General features: G+C 32.9%; 1 protein-coding gene across 2 annotated transcripts in view; it reads right to left on the reverse strand.

Moving 5' to 3' along the window:
- The window catches only part of Cow (Proteoglycan Cow), a 319843-nt gene that overhangs the window by 9849 nt on the left and 287047 nt on the right, over nt 1–22947 (reverse strand). Inside the window, exon 10 of one of the 2 annotated variants that reach the window (XM_083088338.1) lies at nt 280–20278. The exons of the other annotated variant lie outside the window; for it this stretch is intronic. Coding sequence (XP_082944464.1) covers nt 20148–20278 — 131 coding nt within the window. The 3' untranslated portion in view covers nt 280–20147. Of the gene's footprint in view, nt 1–279; nt 20279–22947 lie in introns of those variants that run through there. 2 annotated transcript variants of the gene reach the window in all.

Raw genomic sequence — 22947 nt, forward strand, 5'->3', positions numbered from 1 at the left:
AATAATTACAGTAGCTTTAAATAAAGAAAAAAAATATAAAAATGTAATTTATAAAAATAAATGATAAACTCAAGAGAATTATTGTACTGTATATTGTAAATTAAGATAGAACAATAAAGTATTGATCGAAAAAAAATAATGAAGTATTTTATCATGTATCACTCAAATCTTCAGTATATGTATACTATTTTGTCTCTTATTAATATGATTTGTGTATTATTTTCCCTGAATAATATTATAAAAGGAATGTGTGTGTCAAAATAAAATACATATATAAAAGACTCTTGCAAAATGAAATTTTATTTTCCTTCTAAATGAGAGGTGTAATCTGCGCTATCTAATCGCAAATTGCCTTCTAATGTCAGGGCTATATTCACATAATCACATTGATCTTTTCTTTTCCTACGGATTACATGTTGCTCTAATATCTATGATGATACCATATACTATTTAAGTAAAAGTCGTAAGTAAAAATACTTATAGTTACGATAAATGCAGATAAATCACGTCAAATATTTTTTAATTTCGTAAAAAACAACTTCTTAACATCACATGATTAATGTTGCTTGATTGTGATTTAAAGAATTGTAATTTCTGTGAATTGAGTTGCATAATATATAATAGGATAATAATAATAATATATTATTTCACGTTAGTTCTATAAGCAATTCTTTATAGGCAATCTCTTAATAATTAATTCGACGTCTTACTTTTACGATCGTGTGATTGACTGCATTATAATATTAAGTAGATCATTAACGAGAGTACATGAAATATAGGTCGTATTTATTCCATATATCTTACACTAATTTCTTTATAATTCAGATGACTATGAGAAAAAGAAGATAAAACAATTACACCTGCCGAAAAAAATGAAATAAGAAAATAATTTTTAAGAAAGATTTTCTATATTGTATTCAATAAAATATAGCCAAAAGTGAAATAGCAAGTACAATGAAAAATTACTTCGTGTGGATTAAATAAATTCAGCATGTGCAAGCGTAACAGTAGTAGAATAATTTTACTTTTGATCACCTTTTTTTCTATTCTCAATCAACTTGATTCCGTTCGGCTGTCGCATTACACAAATCGTTTTAATTAGTATTACATCTATTTTATTATATTTCAACGTTATAACGTTATATATTATTAATCTTAAAAATGATGCGCAAAGTATCCACTTATATCTTTTGGTTAAATGTAATTTTTATGTAAATTCCGAAATTACCTCGTCTTATTCCGAATTTAGAATCCTTCTTTGCCTCATTTCAAGAATTTCTTTGTTTTGTGTTGTGTAATGATGTATGTGTGAAGTAATTATATTATTTAAAGATTTTTAGTTGTGCGTGAAGGTACCTCGATAGGCACAAAGGTAATTCAATGGTCTGTATCAGAGGGAAATTACTCTCTGCTCTGTGTATAATGCAATTTGTAGCGAAACTTCTTACCTTCTTCGCTCATCCAGCAACCCTCACACACTCACATACTTTCGGGCATATTTCCTACATAAATTTGATCAGATATTGCACAGAATTACGATTGCACGAGATCTACTAGCGTCATAGAGCTTATATATCTGTATCAAGATTTTGTAACTTTTAAGATCTATCCAAACAAATTTTCATAAGCACATAAACATAAACATAAAGAAACGGATTGATTTATTTTATGCATATTTTTCTGGACTAATTAATTTTTTTATGCATATACTTAAGCGTTATACAAGTTTGTTTGGATATACAGGGTGATTCAAAACAACCTGATCTCTTTGAAATATGATATTCTCGAACGAATTCTAAGACTATTTTTCCTTTTGAAAAATTTTGTCCAAAGCTTAATTTTTGAGTTATAATAGAAAATAGTTGGCTACTCACGAGTGCGATACAACGGGCAGGCAGAGACGGCGCAACGCGTCACGAGATAAATGCTCTCCCGTTTCCCCAGATAGTCAATTTTATTGCACAATATTTGATCCTTTGAAGTGTATTAAATTATTATTGCAGTTTCTACACAATATTTAACAATATTATTACCGTCTAGGAGGGTTATAATGTAACGCTTAAGAATAAAATATTCAAACGCGGAAATTACATAAAGTAACAAATAAACTGGAAATGGACGAATGAAAAACGAAATAGTAATTGCAATTTGATTAAAAATTCTTATCTTTAAAAAAACTGACGAATTTTATTTCATTCTGGGGATCGTTTATCTTATAAATAACAGCTTCTAAATTTCACTTGACTTTACACAATAAAAATATTACTATTTTAATAATCTTTATTATTACTTGCAAATATTTACTTCCGTACAAAGACATAAAATTACACGATAAATAGCGATTAGAAGTCCCCATTTCTCACTTTCTCTCTCTCTCTCTCTCTCTCTCTCAATTATTTTATTCTTTATTTATTATTTTAAGAATGTTATGTTATGTTTATGTTTATGTTATGTTATGTTTGTTATTATTATTAGCATTTGTCTGGTGACGCGTTACGCCGTCCCTGCCTGCTCGTTGTATCGGACTCGTGAGTAGCCAACTATTTTCTATCATAACTCAAAAATTAAGCTTTGAACAAAATTTTTCAAAAGGAAAAAGAGTCTTAGAATTCGTTCAAGAATATTATATTTCAAAGACATCAGGTTGTTTTGAATCACCCTATATAGAGAGTGATTGATGTATATAGGCGTGCCGAGTGTCACATGACAACGAAAAATTGCCTAGAGCGTACATCTTATGATCTAGCGTCTAGCGGATCACGCGCTCATTGATCGATTTTTTAAAATTAATATCTCGAAATTGTACATAGTTGTTTGCAATATGTATGTAATATGATCTTTCTAGTTCAATTTAACGAGACTTGTATATTTTCGATGAGACACCGTACGTTAAATATCCTATATATTTAATGATAATGTCGTTAATGTTACATGCGTATATATTTTGTCATGTCAAAAACAGACAAAACATATCAGATAATACATTGAAGATTGAAGATTAAACATTGGAATTTGACTAATGTCCATTTCTACCATCTTCTCCCGATTCAATCCGATAAAAACAGTACGTGAAATCAACGTTGTTACCATGTGAATTAACATCATTGAATACACCTGGATATTCGAATGGATAATCCACTCAAGAACGGTATTAGAATCTACATGGATAGGATGTGGAAATCCATGTGAAAATTTTACGAATTTTTGACATATTACTTTTTTCGTTTCTGATAAATGTGAATATCCTGAATATTTTTAAAAATATATAAATACACTCGGCAACAAGAATACTTTAATATACGCAATAAATGGGCTATTTCCCATTTATCCGTTTAATTTCAAATAATCTGTTGAATATTCTGAATCCCAACAAGGGATCCAGATTATTAAACAAATTATTTTAAATTAAGTCAATTTATTAGAAATTAAACTAATCAACAAGAAGAAATATATTTCGGATCTTATATTAGTATCTTAATCCTTTATATACATTTCTTGATGAAAAATTGAATACGAGTTAGTTAAGTTTGGTGTAGCACCGCGTAGCGGCAAAGCAAAAAAACACATTCTAAATATATAATATTACATATTTCCAAACATACAAATATAAAACTTTTTTTCTGAAATATTTCAGATACAAAGTTACAATTGAGAAATGTTAATAAAATATCTGTGAACATTACAATACTTTAGTAGTATTACAAGACATTGATTGATGATAATTTCAGCAGAAATATCGACATAAAATCTACATTGACATTTCGAAAATAGAGTACTTCGATGTAATGATAAAAAAAGAAAGTTATATCTATGTAGATGATTCGTGGATAAATCTATCCACGTAGGTCACGTAAATTATGTGGATTCAACGTGGATGTGACGTAACTGTTTTTGTCGGGTAATCTCCAGTTTAGCGAAACTTTCGTTAAAATTAAACTTGGATTTAATGCTGATTGTTTTCTTCCAACATTGTAATATAGACGTTTAGCTCAACTTATAATTTGTATGTCATAACTCTAGAATCTCTTATTAAAACTTCTACATTGATTGATAATGCTGGCTCTAATGGTATTGTATCTTGTCACCTAACCTTTGAATTTGTAAATATTTTTAAGTTTGTTGTTATTCTTGGGCCTTGAACGAGATCGAATGTATTAAGAGAATAGAATTTACCAAAAAGAGAAGAACAGAAAAAGTTAAAAAATAATTTGAGATAAAGTTTAAATATTTAATAGAAATTATTAGTTGTAAAAAGTGCGAAAAAATATAACATAATTAAAATATAATTAATACGTTGTTTAAATTTTCTTTCTCTTTTATTTAATTTTTCGATTATATCTTCGTCATCCGAAGATGACGATGTAAGATTATATGACATGTTTGAAATGATGGGAAATGCTAGTTATATTTCTTAATCATAATTCCACTACTTCTAAATGGTCAAATTGGCCATTCAATATAAACTCAACAATTTAAACCTGAATAAACAGTTGGTAAAAACCAATATTCAGACTTTAATATTCACTTTAATATTCAGATTAACTTACGTTAATCGAATGTCACTAGAAATTATGTTTCTTAAACCGTGTTGGTAGAAACGGACATAAATAAAATAAAAACACTTAGAAGGCTTAAAAAAATATATATATACATATATATATACCCAGTAAGCAAAATGTTAGCAGGTTGGCAGCAGATTAGCAGCAAATTCGAACAGAATCCCACACCAGACCCGTAGCCATCTGTGTCCGCATTAAGCTTTTGTTTTGGCGACAGAGTCTGTAAAACATAACCTGTCAACAAACTGTCGGCAGAAACCGAGCAGGATCTGCGCGATGCAATTAGATGTTAGATTGCCAGCAGAAACCGAGCAGAATCTGCGCATGCAACCTGATGGCAAATTGACAGTAGAAACTGCACAAGATTTGCGCTTACTTTTATTAATGTTATATAAATGCAACAAAATTGATTATTACAGGTGCTAAATAAGAATATTATCGGCAAATTAATTACAATTTTCTTCTAAAATGACATATATGTCATATGTTATATCGTAATATATGTTAATGTAATATATGTTATATCGTAGTTATATCTCTTATAGCGAAGGACTAATTCAATTTAATTAAATTAATAATAAAGTAAATGATAAAAGTAAATGTAACTTGTAAAACTGGAGATGCAATTTATTTAGAATTAAATTCTTGCTTTATGTCTCAAATAGGCAGTACATGAATAATTTTCCATTTATCATATTGATTCCAATCAGTTTAATATTCTGAATCTCATCTGCTTGTATCAGATATCAGAAATTAAAGTGATAGAAATTAAAAGGATAATTACTATATTTTTAGTCTTTTATTCATATTCGCGACTTTATATATATTTCTGACAGAAATTAGATTATGAGAAAGTACAGCTCACGTAGCGGTAAGTGAAGGAACTATCGAATCATGCAAACTCTGTTCCGTTTCTGCAGTCAATCTGCTATCAGAGATTGTGTGCGCAGATCCTGCTCGATTTTTGTTATCAATTTGCTATCAAATTACGCCTCACAGATCCTGTTCAATTTCTGCCATCAATCTGCCGTCAGTTATATCAGCAGGCTCTACTCGATATTTGCCGAGAATTTGATATCAAATTTCATTGCGCAGATCCTGCTTGGTTTCTGCCGACAATCTGTTGTCAAACTGCGCCGCACAGATCCTGTTCAATTTCTGCTATCAATCTGCCGTCAGTTATATCAACAAGTTCTGCTTGTTTCTGTTGACAATCTTTTGTTTAGTCATGTGAACAGATTTTGTTGTATTTCTGCTGACATGCTGGCAATATAATCGAATCAGTTTCTTTATACAAACTGTAATCTTTCTGCCTTTAAAATTTGTAATGGGCATTTGACGAAAATCTGTTCTAACAGATTTGGTTATCTGAGTATATACATACATACATACATACATACATACATACATACATATATATATGTATATAAGATGTTCTCATTTTAATCAATCATCTCTAAGATTTTTGTTTTTGATTTAAAAAAAAAAATGTTTTAGATAAAAAAAATTGCAGGATTTCAAGGGGAACATAAAATGGATCGAATGAAATTTTTTTATAGAAAGATATCACATATTTAGGAGGATTAATCTTTATAAATAAAACTATCTTATAGTTGTTAGATTATATAAATATTAGGTATATAACTAAGTTCGCCGTTTTTCACTTGAAAAATGCATTTATTTTAATAAGAAAATGAATTAATATATTAATCAAAATATAATCCATTGTTTTCTATAACTTTTTCCCACCTTTTTTGCAAAAGTTAGATTCCGCGACGATAGAACGACTTGTTTTTTGAAGCAATCCATTGATCGATTCATTTTTGGACTTCTTCGTAATTGGAGAAGTGTGTATCGGCGAGCGCGTGTTGCATTGATCGGAAAAGATGGTAATCCGATGGGGCCAAGTCTGGAAAATAGACTGGTGCGGGAGAACTTCGCATTCGAGCTCCAATAGTGTTTGTTTTACGATTCTTGCAATATGAAGTCGCACGTTGTCATGCAAAAGAATCACTTTACGTCGATTACTGGCCTTTTTCGCATAAATTCATCGTTCAATCGGTATGATTGTTGTTGGTAGCGATCAGCCGTGACTGTTTCAGAAATCAATCGATAAGCTTCAGCTGCAGTTTTATTTAAATCAAAGTAGTCAAGAAGTACATGTCCAAAAAAAAACTTATCATGTTTCATTTTAAATCGATTCAAAAAATATCTCTTTCACAAAAAATGAATCTTTGCGCACTCAATTTTATTGTACAAATGCCTAATTTCATTACATTTGCAGCTGGAGCCATCTAATTATGAGCGGTGGAAACTTAGTTATACTCCTAATAGATTCTTTGTAACATTCTACATAAGAAGTTATGAAGATAAAATGGCTAAAAATTGAATGTTTGTGTGTGTGTGTGTGTGTGTGTGTGTGTGTGTGTGTGTGTGTGTGATTTATGAGATATTTTATTCTGATATATATAGCTAACCAATTTACTTAGAATATACGCTAGTGTCCGAACGCTGAGAGTAACAGCTAATTTTTATCTATAATCTCTCTTTTAATCTTATTCTATACCTAAAATGGAGCTAAAATGCAGCTAATAGAACTATAATCATTAATGATTAGGCAATCATTTAGACTCTATAGACAAGTGATTGGGAAAGTCTGAGTGAGATTCGAATTGCAAACGCTAGCAAATGCTTATTTTAATCACATCACAGCACGGATAATTTTTATTTCGACATATATTATAGAAAATATATTCCTAAGTAATACTCTGTTTGAATTTCATATTTATTTGTATCATCTTTTCATCAAATATAAAATTTCAAAATTGCATATCATAGAAATCAAAACAGAATACCACAAAATTCAAATAGTGTATTATTTAGAAATATATTCTCTATAATATATATCGAAATTAAAAATTTCCGTGCTGTGTAACTTAAAATAAATATTTACTCAAACACTTCTACGTAGTGAGTTTTGGAATATTTCATTTGTTAAAGCTCGCAAAGAACTGCAAATACGATAATTTTAGCAAAAGGTCCTAAAAGTTATCAACTTTTAATACTTTTAAACTAAACTGTAGCTTCTAGAGAGTAATATCTATTGTTGTTCAATGTTTTCATAAACTACAAGCTCCAAAAATTTGAACGAAATTTATCAAAAGTAATCATAAGGTATATACTACTTGTTTAATTAATCTTGTTTAATTAAATTTTAATCTTCAATCTTTAATTTCAATGCATAATCTGATATAGGCTTTGCGATAGCAGCATTGTTATTAAAAGTTACACAATCGCATTCTGGAGACGTCTTTTAACTAAAAATGAATAATCATTAATATGAGTATACACAATAGCTTATTTCTGTGAATAGTTCGGGAAACATGCTTTTAGCGCTATGAGTGTGTTCTGTTTTTTTAATAAATAACAAAGACAAAACGATTTTTAGTACACAATTTCTTGGACGCAGTCTATATATTTATATTAGATTGCTAATACGGTTGGTTATAATACAATAAAATATAATGCAAAGGCAGTTATTTCTAAGTGAGCAGAATGTCATACTTAATGTCGCAGAATTCGATGCCGTGTCATAACAAAATTGTAAATGTTCAAATAAAGCATTATTTGATACTGCTGATTTATGTCCATTATCTCGACAACAAAGCATTTGCGACCATATGTTCATATGAACATTTGTTCTTCCTTTTTATCCAGGAACACGCTCACAAATTTTTAAAACATACTTTTGACTCACCCTGTATACAGGGTGATTCAAAACAACCTGATGTCTTTGAAATATGATATTCTTGAACGAATTCTAAGACTCTTTTTCCTTTTGAAACATTTTGTCCAAAGCTTAATTTTTGAGTTATGATAGAAAATAGTTGGCTACTCACGAGTCCGATACAACGAGCAGGCAGGGACGACGCAACGCGTCACGAGACAAATGCTAATAATAATAACAAACATAACATAACATAAACATAAACATAACATAACATAACATAACATTCTTAAACGCAAAATAATAAATAAAGAATAAAATAATTGAGAGAGAGAGAGAGAGAGAGAAAGTGAAAAATGGAGACTTTTAATCGCTATTTATCGTGTAATTTTATGTCTTAATTTGTACGGAAGTAAATATTTGCAAGTAATAATAAAGATTATTAAAATAGTAATATTTTTATTGTGTAAAGTCAAGTGAAATTTAGAAGCTGTTATTTATAAGATAAATGATCTCCAGAAAGAAATAAAATTCGTCAGTTTTCTTAAAGATAAGAATATTTAATCAAATTGCAATTACTATTTTGTTTTTCATTCGTCCATTTCCAGTTTATTTGTTACTTTATGTAATTTCGCATTTGAATATTTTATTCTTAAGCGTTACATTATATCCCTCCTAGACGGTAATAATATTGTTAAATATTGAAGAATATTGTAGAAACTGCAATAATAATTTAATACACTTCAAAGGATCAAATATTGTGCAATAAAATTGACTGTCTGGGGAAACGGCAGAGCATTTGTCTCGTGACGCGTTGCGCCGTCTCTGCCTGTCCGTTGTATCGGACTCGTGAGTAGCCAACTATTTTCTATTATAACTCAAAAATTAAGCTTTGGACAAAATTTTTCAAGAGGAAAAATAGTCTTAGAATTCGTTCGAGAATATCATATTTCAAAGACATCAGGTTGTTTTGAATCACCCTATATATACAGGGTGTCCCATTTCAAAAGTTCCACCCTCATAACTTTTCAAGATCGTTTGAAGGAAAACGACTTGGATAAAAGTTGTAGGGAACAAAGGGGACTATCTAATAGTGACCTTGGATTCGACATTAAAGGTCATTTTCAAGGTCATTTGAAGGTCAATTTCCGTTTTTTCGGAAAAATAATGTAATTTGCAATTAACAATTACATTTTTTTTTCGAAACAATTATGTTCTTTCTTTACACCAATTGATTCCTCTCATTATTTTGTACATAAAAGTATTAAGGTAAGATAATCGAAAAATGAATATTTTACAAGATATTTTACGGTTTATGTAAAATTAAGAAATTATTTCAAGCCTCATAACTAAAAAAGTACTTAACGAAAAGGTACTTAATTCTAGTGTTTTGGAAAGCTCTCGAGATAAGCTACAAGAATATGCAATGAAAAATAGTATGTTCCATTTAAGAAATTGAAGGTGACCTTTATGTGACCTTCAAACTATCCAAGGTCAAATTTTTGCCACCATCTTCTGTCCCCTTCGAAGTCAAGCAACTTTTATTTGAAACATTTTGTTGTACATTCAAAAATGAAAAAGTTATTGGGGTGGGTAACTTAAAATGGCTCACCCTGTATATATCTGTGTGTGTGTGTGTGTGTGTGTGTGTGTGTGTATTGGAGGACGGAGTGTAGAAATGTTCACATTAAAACTGTGTATTGCCGCCTTGTCTTCGGATAATCTCTTGCAGACGCTCATATTGTTGCAGGCTCTCATATTCGATTTAGCACTGTGATCATTTCCATATTCCCGTCCTCCAACACACACACACTCACTCACACACTCACACACACACACACACACACACACACACACACACACGCATGCACGCACACACGATGCTCCAAATCCGACTAGCAACCTCCTTATGGTACGCATCAGGTAATGCTAATGTTGGCGGTAAATGAACAAAAAATGTATAGGTAACTTTAATGTGTCGTAATTCCACGAAAAAAATCGTACAAACTTCATTTTTTTTCAATTCACACATAAAAGTCCATATTTTACGAGAACTATCATGAAATTTGCGAAAAAAAATTTATTCCACCCCGTGGAATGCGTCAAATTATGCAATTTTTTGGAGTCGAAACACGTCCTTACTTTTAAGGAGATGACGAGAAGGGGGGAGGATAAATTCTAAATCTGACAAATGATTTTTAAAATAGAGGCTTTAAGCTTGAGAATGAAACAAAAAAATTTTCAAATAGGGGTTATATTTATTTGATTATGCGAAAATTTGGCATGAAATTACCTATGCGATAATTTTGTTGACGAGTGTACATTTAAGTTTTTGTTACTTTTTTAGAAATTTAAGCTAAGTCTTTTTTACTATTCTATCAAGTTAAATCTAATTTTTGACTCAAACTATATTTTTATGTATTGTTATTGTTGATAAATGTATTATAATATAAATGATAATCCATTAAGAGCAATTTCACCGATTTCAATAACTTTGACATATATTGTGGAGAACATCATTCTGACTAACTTGCAAAAAGTTTTACCGTCGCTCGTTGTTTATTACAAAGTTAGGTGCAATTAAAGACAGTAACTGGTATATATAGATATATGTATATCTGTTAAAAAATGTACAAAAATTCGGTAAATAACATTAATGCATGGGCGGTCCCTCTCGAAAAGGACTAACCTAATTTAAATTGATTTATTTCTCATTGTTAAATCAAAATTAGATTTGAGACGTTAATCCTTTTCGGGATGGAATGAAGTCTCCCCTTTGCTCACGTGTTTATTTTATAATAAAGGTTTAACGTTGCTTATAATACGTTTATTTTATGATAAGATTTCCTCTCTCTTTCTTTATATTAAAAGTACAAACACGGAAAGTATACTAAATATTATAAAATATAAATAAACAAGGCTAGGAGTTGTATTCTTTAATGAGCATAATATAAACATATTAGAACTCCAAACATTTCAATTATTTCAAAGAATTAAGTCACATTTATATAAAACTTCGGTAAGTTCTATTCACATAGTTAGGGTCCGCAAATATGCCAATGACCTTAACATATGTTATAGAATCACCTTTCTGAATAACGAAAAAGGTTTTAATTATCCCTTGTTGTTAAAAAAGTTATGAACCAAAAAATTTCATAAATCACACATAATTTTTGGACATATACATGAGTTAGTTGTCTTGCTACTCCACCGTTGTTGCGCCACTTTGTGGTGAGAGTGAGCTCTCATGACATGGATCTAAGAGCATACCTAGAGGAAGGAAAATCTCGATAAAGACAGCTCAGGCTGGGCAGTCTGTTAGCTTCTGGCCGGAATGCCCTAGGGGAAGAAAAATCCCGACAGAAATCATATTCTTAGTTTTTTATGGGATGAAGTTTAAGAAAGAGAAGTCCATTACCAGCCCAAGGGTCTCGGATTTCGGCCTCCAAATTTCGTGGTGGGAGTATCCCGTCCTTTTCGCATCATCATCAAGCATCGGACTACTTTCGGAGTTTGCAGTGAGCTCTGGAGACAAAGCTGTTATTATTGGCGGATCACAGATATCAACATCTAAAGGGCTGACCGTGATCCCGAGGCTGAAGATCCAATTGGACTTCGGAGGATAAACACGTTTTCGCATTCTAATTTTTGTATTCGGTAAAGAGATTAGCTCCGCCCAAGTATGGAACGAGCAGGAACCTTAAACATAGGTTCCCAAACGGAACCTATGTTTAAGGTTCGCTTCACATAAGACTATACCTTCGGTCGTCCCCTCCGAAATTTCGGAAGACTCGAAATTGGAGATGCTATCCTCCTCCTCCTTGGCGCTAGATAGGGAGATCCAAGGTAAAGAGTGATTTCTCGTAAAAGGGACAGATCGATCACCATCGATGAAAGGGTCGGCATTGACCGAATAAGTAGGAAATCGAACCTCAAAAGGAACGAGAAGATCCGTGCCGCGAAAGATATCTTGACAAGGTTCATCTTGAAATTTGAGGACTTCGGAGAGGGGGGTCCCCTCCGCAGAATCCTTCTCCCGGGATTTGGAGTATTACTCTGTTTCCTATTTGATAGATATATTACAAGCTACAATGTCCCAAGTAGACAATATGGCCGAAAGAGCTCTGTATTTGAAGGGCACACATCAAAAAGTGTTGCGAGAGTCCGTCGCGGTGGCACGCCAACTCGAGCATCGCGCAAACCTTGTTCAAGAATGGTCAACCTCTCTCGCTGGCTAAAATTCACCAGCTTGAGAGGGTCCTGAGACCTTGATGAAGAAAAGAGAAAAAGAGGCGTGGAATTAAATCTGCGCTTTCCAAATGGAGTTGGAGGACGGGAGGATAGAGAAGGAGGAAAAGGAGTAAGAAGAGAAAGAAAAAGAAGAGGAATGGGACCCAATTGTGGATGGGCAAGCGAAAGTGCTCTCTCTCAGGACATCATGCCTTTGTTTGGTAACCTTGCTCCAAGTGGGAGTGGTGAGTCCCGGATGAAGATCGAGGTGGAAGACTTGTCCTCCCAGAGAAGGACCAAATCTTATGAGCGCCTCGAGAGGACGAGCTTCCCAGAGGGCTTCCTTCACCCTCTGCTCCGCCTATTCACCGGAAATCAGGAAGATAGCGGATCTATTAGAGCATCTGGAGGGAAGGAGTTGCTCGGGGACGAAATCGCTAAGATCAATTCGACCTTGAACAGCTCTGAGTCTCCCAAGAGAGAGAGAACTCAGGAAGCGTAGGAGAGGTAGGATGGGAAAGCAGGATTTCCCTACCCTCCCCGTCTCTTCTTTGGCCTCTGAAACTGCCATTCCAGGTTCTTCTTCCGCAATGGTTTGAGGAGGAGTGAGCGATGGTAAGGGAGAAGAAGAAAAGGAAGAGTGAACCTAAGCCGAGCCTTAAAGATGCTCATCCCCTCTCTCTTCCTGGCCACAGTACCAGAGAAGAAGGGAGGAAGAATAAGAAGAGGAAAAAAGAAGAAGAAGGGGGGCCCAATTGTGGACAGGCAGGTAAAAGTGTTTGCTGGTCCGCGACAGAAGACATCCAAAGTCCTACCATGCATCTCGGTCTTAATTAATCTCCTTCCGGGAACGAAGATGACATTGGTCGAAGTACTTAAACTCAAGCGAACTGAGCTCGACTTATCAGTTCTTGGGGTCTCAGGGTTGCGCTTGAGGTGGTCTCTCATTGGAATGTTTATTGAGATGCTGGGCCCAGTGAGGGCCCAGAGATGAGTATACTAGAGATACGTCAGCTCGTGAAAGATCAAGGGGTGCAGATCACCCTCGAAGTACGCGAATATGTGCCTTCGAAGGATTGATAAGTGCTTTATCCCTGAAGAGATTAAAGAGTTTGGGTCCATGTGGACTCGGCTGTCGGCAGCATTCGCCAAAAAACTGGCGGAAGAGAAAGAATGGTGTAATAAATGCTCGACGATAAGGGTTAGACCCTTGACTACGCGGCTCCGGTATGTGTAAACCTCGAAATAGATCGTACTGTAAGTGTCCCAATGTGCGTACTCCGTAAGGGGGCGTGGCGCTCGACGAAGACTGGCGGCAAGGCAAAGAATGATCCAAATCAGGATCTTCCCGATCTCTCCGCCCGAAAAGAGACCCGGAAAAGGGTCCTTCCAAATCCTCCGCCTCAATAAGGGAGTTCAGCTCGGGGATGTGGACCCTCCCTCCATTTTGGAAAAAGATCCACTGACGAGAACTGGGAGCGCTATACGATTCTCTGTAGGAATTCGAGCCCCGGCAGAAGGTGAGAGTTGTGAGAAAGGAGGGAGCATCCGTTTCGGCTGAGCTCTGGGATGCCTCCTCTTTCCCCCGTCTCCTAAGAAAAAGTTGGGATCGATCTGGGGGATTATTCGGGATTCTTCCGAATATCATGGGCTGATACTGACGGAGGGCGACTCCTCTTTCGATCTTCCCCTTGAGTGGGACTCGGAAGAACAGCCTTTATAGGAAGAGGAGAGAGGGAGCATTTTGTCCGCGAATGAAAATGAGTAATTTGCGAACGTTTCGCCTCCCATCCTAAGAAGGACGCCCAATGGGTGCACCCAGACTGAGTCATCTTGAAAGTGTTGCAATAGCGGTTTTCAGAATCCGGTTAAAATGGATTGATGGCAGATAAGGGGAGTTTTAGTGGGTATACTTGGCATTGCGCTTCTGGGGAACGTCATTAGGCTGTCCCTTAAGTGCCGAGGAGTCCCACACTACCTCCGACACGCCGAATGCGTCGGGGGTGTACGTAATGTATTTTGCTTTCCTTTGAACAAAAAAAAGGATTGCAAAATACGTGCGTAGATACAATGAATTCCGCTCTCCTGCGAGGGCTTCACTTCCGGAATACAACCTAATCCAAATCTATTTCTAATTTAAATCAAATTTTAATTGCGAATCAGAAATAGGTTTGGGTTAGGTTATATCTTTCGGAAGTGGGGGTACTCCAGAGAGGCGAAACCCATCGCGTCCATGCATGTACTTTGCAAGATAAAGCGAAATTCACTCTGCAAGAGTTAAGGTGAAATGTACATACATGGACAGTTTCGTCTCCCCTACGAGGATTCCATTTGGAAAAGATATAACCTAACTTAACCCATCTGAGGTGTGGGATATACCTTGCTTCGCATAGAAAATTACAATAATTTTTCTTGTTGAGTATGTTGTCAAAAAGTATGTCTTTGACAACATAGAGGACTAAGGCTCGGTTGCACCAACATTATTTTAGGTTTAAGCGAAACTTAAATATATGTCTGTCTTTATTTATTTAGAAAGATAGATAAAGATAGACATATATTTAAGTCTCGCTTAAAGCTAAAATAACGTTGGTGCAACCGGGCCTAACTATTTTACCAAGTACATACGTGGACACAATGGTTTCTCTCCCCCTAGGAGAGGCTCTATTTCGCAAAATTTAATCTAACTCAACTTGTATCTGAAGTGTGAGGAGATATATCTTGCTTTGTATAAAAAGTTTCAAATCCATTTGGAATCATGGAACGATGAATTTTTCATCCGATAAACGTACTGATGAATTTTTTAACATTAAATTTTTTGGCATAGTTATAGCTTATGATTCCAATGCGAAGCAAGATCTATTCTATAGTTCCATATGATTTTGTAATTTTCTATACGAAGCAAGGTATATCCCAGCTCAGACACAGGTTGGATTAGGTTATGTCTCCTCGAAAGCCCCCCATAGGGGAGAGTACCCATGCATGCGCGGAACCCATTGCATTTATGCATGTATTTTGCAAGACAACCTAATCTATGTATATGGTGTTCAAAAATTACGTGTGATTTATAAACACCTTTTTTGGTTCATAACTTTTTTTTAAACAATGAGCGATGGCTAAAACCTTTTGAGAGTTACTCAGAAAGATGATTTCTGTAACATATGTCACGGTTATTGACATTTGCAAAATCTGATTACATGTAAATATTTATCAAAACTTCTTTTATTAACTTTTTACACTCGGATGACCCCTCTGAGGGGATACCTAGCAGAAATGGCTCCGAGAGCAAAGGGTAAATCTTTGTAACGAGTGACGGCTAAAATTTCTGGTAAATGTTTACTTTAAATTACACATAATTTTCATTTCGACATGTAGATAATATTTCTAAGTAATATACCGTTTGAATTTTGCAGTACTTCGTCTTGGTTCCTGAAGTATGTAATTTTAAAATTTCATCTATCATTTTTTCGTTATATCCTATGTGTGTGTTTATATTTTTTGTTTACATTTACTCTTTAAGTAAACACTTAGGCGCGGGAGGAGTTTCGCTCCTTTCCCTGCACTCCTACCCAAAAAAAGACTAACCATCTCGTGTCCGAGGTATGGGACATATCTTGTTTCACATAGATAAAGGACAAATCTTATGAAAAAGTGGCGTCAGTGAAATTGCCTAAAAGTTGATGTTTTAATTTATAATCTCTTGATTAAAAGTGCCAATTGGCACCTTTTGACCTTCAAAAACGGACAGATTTTTTTATTACAGGCGCTCGAGACGGACAATATTAGATTCACGTGTATTACTATGCTGTTGTTCTTCACTCTTAGAGCATTACTCAATGACTTCTCATCTTCTTGTTTCTATCTTTTATATTATCAAGTAATGCAAAGCTAGAAAAGTCTGGAGTCAATAAATACTACGGAAACGACGAACTATGAGGTCCTTATTTCTGTTGTGACATATACACATATACACATACATGCGAATACAACATACACGCATATTTCTATCCATATGTCGAACTAGTCAACACATCTCCAGTGTACGCGAATTTAATATTGTCTGTTTCGAACGTTTGTAACAAAAAATTTGTCTATTTTTGAAATTTTTGTGATCATTGGAATTTTTGATCAGGAAATTATAAACTGAAACATATTTAACTTTTAGACAATTTCACTGAAATCATTTTTCTATAAGGTTTGTGCGGGATCTTCTGCAACTTTTTATGCGATGCGCGAGATATATCCCATCCCTCAGGCATAGATTGGATTATGTTATATCTTCCGGAAGTGGAGCTCTTCCGTGTAGGCAAGGTGGGGTCCACCTATAGAGGTCGATGGTGTCCACACATGTACAGTAGGCGCCAATAATGCTTTAACATATGAAATTGGTCACATTCGGGGCTAGTAATAACTAAACGCATCTCATCAAGCTATTCATGCATCATGACTGTTAGTTAGAAAAGGAACCGACAATATTTGTTTTGAAATTATGCCTACAATCTATTATAAATTGCATTTAAAACTGTTAAACAGATGTGTGTGGACACAATTCCAAAATAATGTTGTCGGTTCCTTTTCGAAATTAACAGTCATGATTCATGAATAGCTTGATGAGATGCGTTTAGTTATTACTACCCCCGAATGTGACCAATTTCATATGTTAAGGCATTACTGGCGCCTACTGCACTTTACAAAACGAAGCGAAGTTACATACGAACATGTATTTTATTAAATATATTTCTTCTTAAACATACATGGTGTCGAAAATTATATTTTATTCATTAAACTTTTTTTGTTAATAACTTTTTAATAAATAATGAGCGACGGCTAAAACTTTCTAAAGATTATTTAAAAAGGTGACCTCGTAAATGTAAACAAAAAATATACTTGGAAAATAAATGTAAACAAAAAATATAAACACACGAATAGGAAAAGATAATGCAGAAATAAATATGAAATTTCAAAATTATATATTAGAATCCAAGAGAAATACAAAATTTAAATTGTATTATTGGTGGTGTATTATTTATGAACGTATCCTCTATATATATATAATATATGTCGAAATGAAAATTATCCATGTTGTGTAAGCTAAAGTAAAGTAAATTCACCTTAAGTTAAATATGACCTAAAGTAAATTCATCTTAAGTTAAATATGACAGATCGGCAAGATAACTATTAGACGTTTATATGTATATAATATTATTATAGATGTGTTCCCCCTTCATTTGCCGCTATATGGTGACACCAAACTTAACTAATTCGTATTCAATTTCTCATCATAGATATAGTTTACTAAGTACAAATACTGATATAAGAAAAAGTATATATCTTTTTTGTCAATTTAAAAAAAATTTCTAATAAACTAACTTAATTTTAAATAATAAAGTTTAATATTCTGAATCTCTTGTTGGGATTATGTTAGAAATTTAATTGAGATAAAAAGGAGATATACTTTGGACTTATGTCGAGTAGTCTCGTCCTTTAAAGTTGTATATCAAATTTTATAGTGAAAAATTGAATATGAATTAGTTAGGTTAGGTTTGATTATACCCTGTAACAGCAAAGGAACATATATAATAAGATTATCCAATTTTTGCAGAAATACAGATCGCAAAATTGTCTATTAAAGATTATTACACAAATGTGAGAATTACTCAGTTGATTAAAAATTCTTACATAAAAAATTAATAAAAAATTTTCTGAAAAGTACAAAATCTATCAACTAAATATAATAAGATAAATATATTAAAGTCTCGAAAAGATTTTATAAGAAAGATGATAGTATAAATCAATCTTTTAATTATAGTACGAATTAGTTCTCAAATAACATATGTAGATATCCTCTGGAAATCTAAAGAACATTCAATATAATAGAATAGATATTCCACAAACATAGTAATTATTCAATGAGCATTTATGAGACATATATATACACATTTATACTTTATTATAATGTAAAATTTCTAAATTATATATTAAATATCCTATATAACAGAAAGTAATTATGTCTGCATATTAAATATTTTTATAAAATATATTTATAATGATATCTTAAAATGTTCTACACAAATGTCTTGAATCATCCTGGACATATTTAGAATGATTCTGAGGATGTTTTGTGCTATCTGATGATAAGTTTATAAGTAGGTATAACATTAATATATATAGTTTAATATAGTTATATATTCTGTTCACTTTAAAATAGTTGCATCACTTTTAGCATCACTTAAGGCTACTGCACACAGGACGCGGCAACGCATTCCGCGCGGCGGAAGCTGACGCGATAGCTAATCAGCAGATACATAACATCCACCGCGCGTCAAAATTGAACTCAATTCAACTTTTGTATTGGCTATCGCGTCAGCTTCCGCCGCGCGGAACGCGTTGTCGCGTCCTGTGTACAGTAGCCTTTAATCTAACATATAAAAATCTGTACACAGCAGTGTCATTTTAATGTTTTCAGACTAAGTTTCTAATATGCTTCTGACTAAAAATATATAGCTGCGCCTATCGCATTATAATATAACTCTCATTATAGTAAACTAATTTTACAATTTATTGAAAACAAATTTAAAAGCTTTGTATTATTTTCAAAATGACAACGATGTGATTTGGGACTACATCAAGAGTGTGGATAGTTTAGTGAAAATTCACTATTGTGTATACTTGTATTGTGTAATCGACTTGAGTAAAAATTAATATCTTATCATTGAAATGAGATTATTGCGCAAACGTGGGCGCAATGCATGATTGTACAGTATGCGTCAACGATCCTGTCCTACGCGGGGCAAGGGGAACGTAGAACTGGCCAATCAGCCACTGCCACGCTGTCGACTAATTGGCCACTTCTACGCTCCCCTTGCCTTGCCTAGGATAGAATCGTTGACGCGCACTGTACAGCAATAAACATTGACAATACGATATATGTGAAATTGTCAGCCAATTTTAATAGGATATTTCTAGCATAAGCTTTCGTTGGTAAAAGAAAAGATAAAAAATACCCTCTCTTACTTTTCCTAATCCTAACTTAACTTAATCTAATCTAACCCTTATTCTTCATCCTCTTATTTTCTCCTTTCTTTCTTTTCTTTTCTTGTTTCTTTCTTCCTTATCTCTCTCTCTCTTTCTCTATCTATCTCTCTCTCTCCATGTATATAAAGTCTATGACTTGCGTACACTCGTATTTTTCAAATGTCGTTTACAAAATGCGCGATTATTTATTATTGCGACAGGTAAGACATTTGCTACAGTAACGTGAATGACGTTGAGATTTTCTAACTAGAATGAAGTAGAATTGAAATCATTACAATTCAATAATGATCGCTGTCTGTTCAATGCGATTTGCTTCAAATCCGTCTTTCTCATAATTAATCGTCGTGTTTTTCGTTGTTCTCAGAATTCACTTAGGCTCACGTTTCATTTATCACGCATGAATTTCCATAGGATTGACAGACGGCCGATGATGATATGGAGAACATTCCGATTACAATGGCTATTCACGAAGATAATGGACGACATGGACTGAATGCGCGTATCTTTTCTTTAATAGTATGATTGATTTTTGCTTTTATCGGTTAAGATGCTATATTTCTATTACTTGTTGCCGCTCCCTGGAAAATGTATTAGGAAATCTAAAAATCTAAAGGTTGATCAGCCGAACCTTCAAGATCCTGAGCAGAATCAATATCACCATCTTCATCATCATCGAGATCTACATTGTTGGTCTTGAGTCCACCGCTGCTTATCTTGTCTACAATCGTGTCTGTAAGACAATTTATTTATTTTGAGGCATGCTTTACACAAAAAGAATACACACATGTGTATTTCTATTTACATATAATTTCAAAATATTATTTTCGTTCAAATATTAATTTCAAAATATTAATCTCAAAATATTATTTTAGTTTTATATACATATTGGGTCAGTCTAAATTTCAGTTTAATAATTCAGATAAATGGCTATATATTTATAAAATAAGAAATCTTAAAACAAAAAATATTATTGGGACAAAATCTTAATGTAGAATTAAGTCACATTTTCTTCTGTATTTCTCTAGCTTTCTTTTCTCGCTATTTTAAATTGTATTCTATCAGTAAATGTATGTCAATAATATATTTCTGATTTTGTTGGAATGAATATATTGGTTTCAAATATTTATAATCACAACACCACTAGTGTATACAATACATTAAAAAAAAAAATTCAAAGTTGTAAGATTTGTTAGAGGAGAAAAAAAGATAGAAATATTAGTTTGACCTCGGATGTAGATGCTAAAAACATGTGAACGTTCATCTAGTTTTTCGATTATCTTACTTTAATACTTTTATACATAGAATAAGAGGAATTAATTGCTGTAAAAAAAATACATAATTGTTTAAAAAAAAAATGTAGCTACTCGTTGTAAATTTATAATTTTTCTGAACTCGATTAAACTCATATTTTTTTGATTCCCCTCATTATTCTGTACATAAAAGTATCAAGGTAAGATAATCAAAAAATAAATATTTTACGAGATATTTTTTATAGTTTATATAAAATTATGTCAACCTAAAACACAACACACACACACATAAAATATCTCGCAAACTATTCAATTTTTGCCTATTCTACCCTTATAATTTTTTAAGTGGAATATATTGTGAGGAATCGATTTATATAGATAAATTAAGATAGTTTTATTTAGGAAAGTTAGATTGACCTTTACATGGCCTTAGCACATACACCTGAAGTTCAAATATCTCTATTTTTTTCCCTCTTTAAACCCTACAACTTTTATTTTCGACATTTCTTTGAAAATGAATTGTTTTCAAGATATTATACATTATTATTAAGATATTATATTGTCTAGGTTAGGTTAGGTTAAAATAAGATAACCTCCCAGTCAGCCAAGTCTGCTCGAACAGATTTTGCTAAGGGCTTGCTACAAATTCTTGTCACTAAAAAGGCCATAATTTGCGTACAAAAGTTGCTATTACAAATTTTGATAGCAAATTGGCAGCAAAAACCGAGCAAAGCTTGTTGGCAAAACCTGACAGCAAATTGGCAGCAAAAAGCGAGCAAAGCTTGCTAATATGCTTGACATCAAATTGTCGGCAAAAACCAAGCAAGATCTGCGCGCGTGTAATCTAACGGCAAATTGACGACAAATTGTAAGCAAACTTTGCTGACATAACCTGACAACAAATTAGTGGCAAAACCCGAGCAAAGCTTGCTAATATGTTTCACGTCAAATTGTCCGCAAAAACCGATCAAGATCTGCGCAGGGAAGTTTAACGGCAAATTGTCAGCAAATTGTAAGCAAACCTTGACATTCCGAAGACATTTAAATTTAACGTTTACAGATATTTAATTTTTAGTTTCCAATTTTTTCTCTTTAAATAACTAATAGCGTTTTCGACTTGTCGGGTTCAATCGCTCCGGGGTAGTAGACGTTTACTAGACGTTATTGACCAATCATAGCCATTCTTTTGAAGAATGTAACCATATATTCTTCAAAGAATGACTGTGATTGGTCAATAACGTTTACTTAACTACCCCGGAGCGATTGAACCCAACAAGTCAAAAACGTTATAAGATTATTTATACATAGAAAAATTTTATTTTATAAATATAATATGATACATATGTGACACTTTAAGTCTGACACCACACATGTTCTATACATTTGTTCATCTTTCTGCAAATAACATGTACAAAGGTTAATATTTTAGTTTAACTTTTATTATAACGTAACATCAGAATTCATATTAAATATACACAATATATATTATTTATTTGACACAAATATATATAAATGTGCCCATTGTCTGTTGTATCTGCTGTGTGTATCAAGGCTGAGTTGATCCTCGATGAAGGATCTATATATTTTATCTATGTATTCCATCCTGAGAAGACATCGTTCTACTATTATGTTCCTGAAAATTAAGTGAAGTATTACTTCTGTGTATTGTGAGATTTTTGTGTGTCGAACTGCATTCTTTTGAAGAAGTCGTCTTGTAGCACAACGATTTGAAAATAATACGTTCCGTTCGCATTCCATCCATCTGCAAGTTTCTGTAAGTCAAAAAACATTAATAAGTCATAAGTTTCATATAATATTTAAAAAATGTATTTTATATTCACTAGCCATACATGGAAAAAAGATTACCAATGAATTTATCTATAAAATAATTAAAATATTTCTTACTTGACTAATTTTCTAGTGTCTTAAAAAAGAAGCAATATTATACATTATAGTATACATTATTTTTTTTTCTCAAAAAATAGCTTATAAATATTTTATTTTATTTCACAATATATATCACGATGTTGATAATTTAAGTTTTATATTGTAATTTTATATTGTAATCTCTAATAGTTTTATATTGTAATTTTATATTGGCCGCATTCAGCGGACTCAACCGTTAAGTAGCAATCGAATATGATTGGTT

Source organism: Camponotus vicinus, unplaced genomic scaffold (genome assembly GCF_025532165.1).
Source record: "Camponotus vicinus isolate PSW18456_S1 unplaced genomic scaffold, iyCamVici1.0 SCAF_14, whole genome shotgun sequence".
NCBI classification, from domain to species: domain Eukaryota; kingdom Metazoa; phylum Arthropoda; class Insecta; order Hymenoptera; family Formicidae; genus Camponotus; species Camponotus vicinus.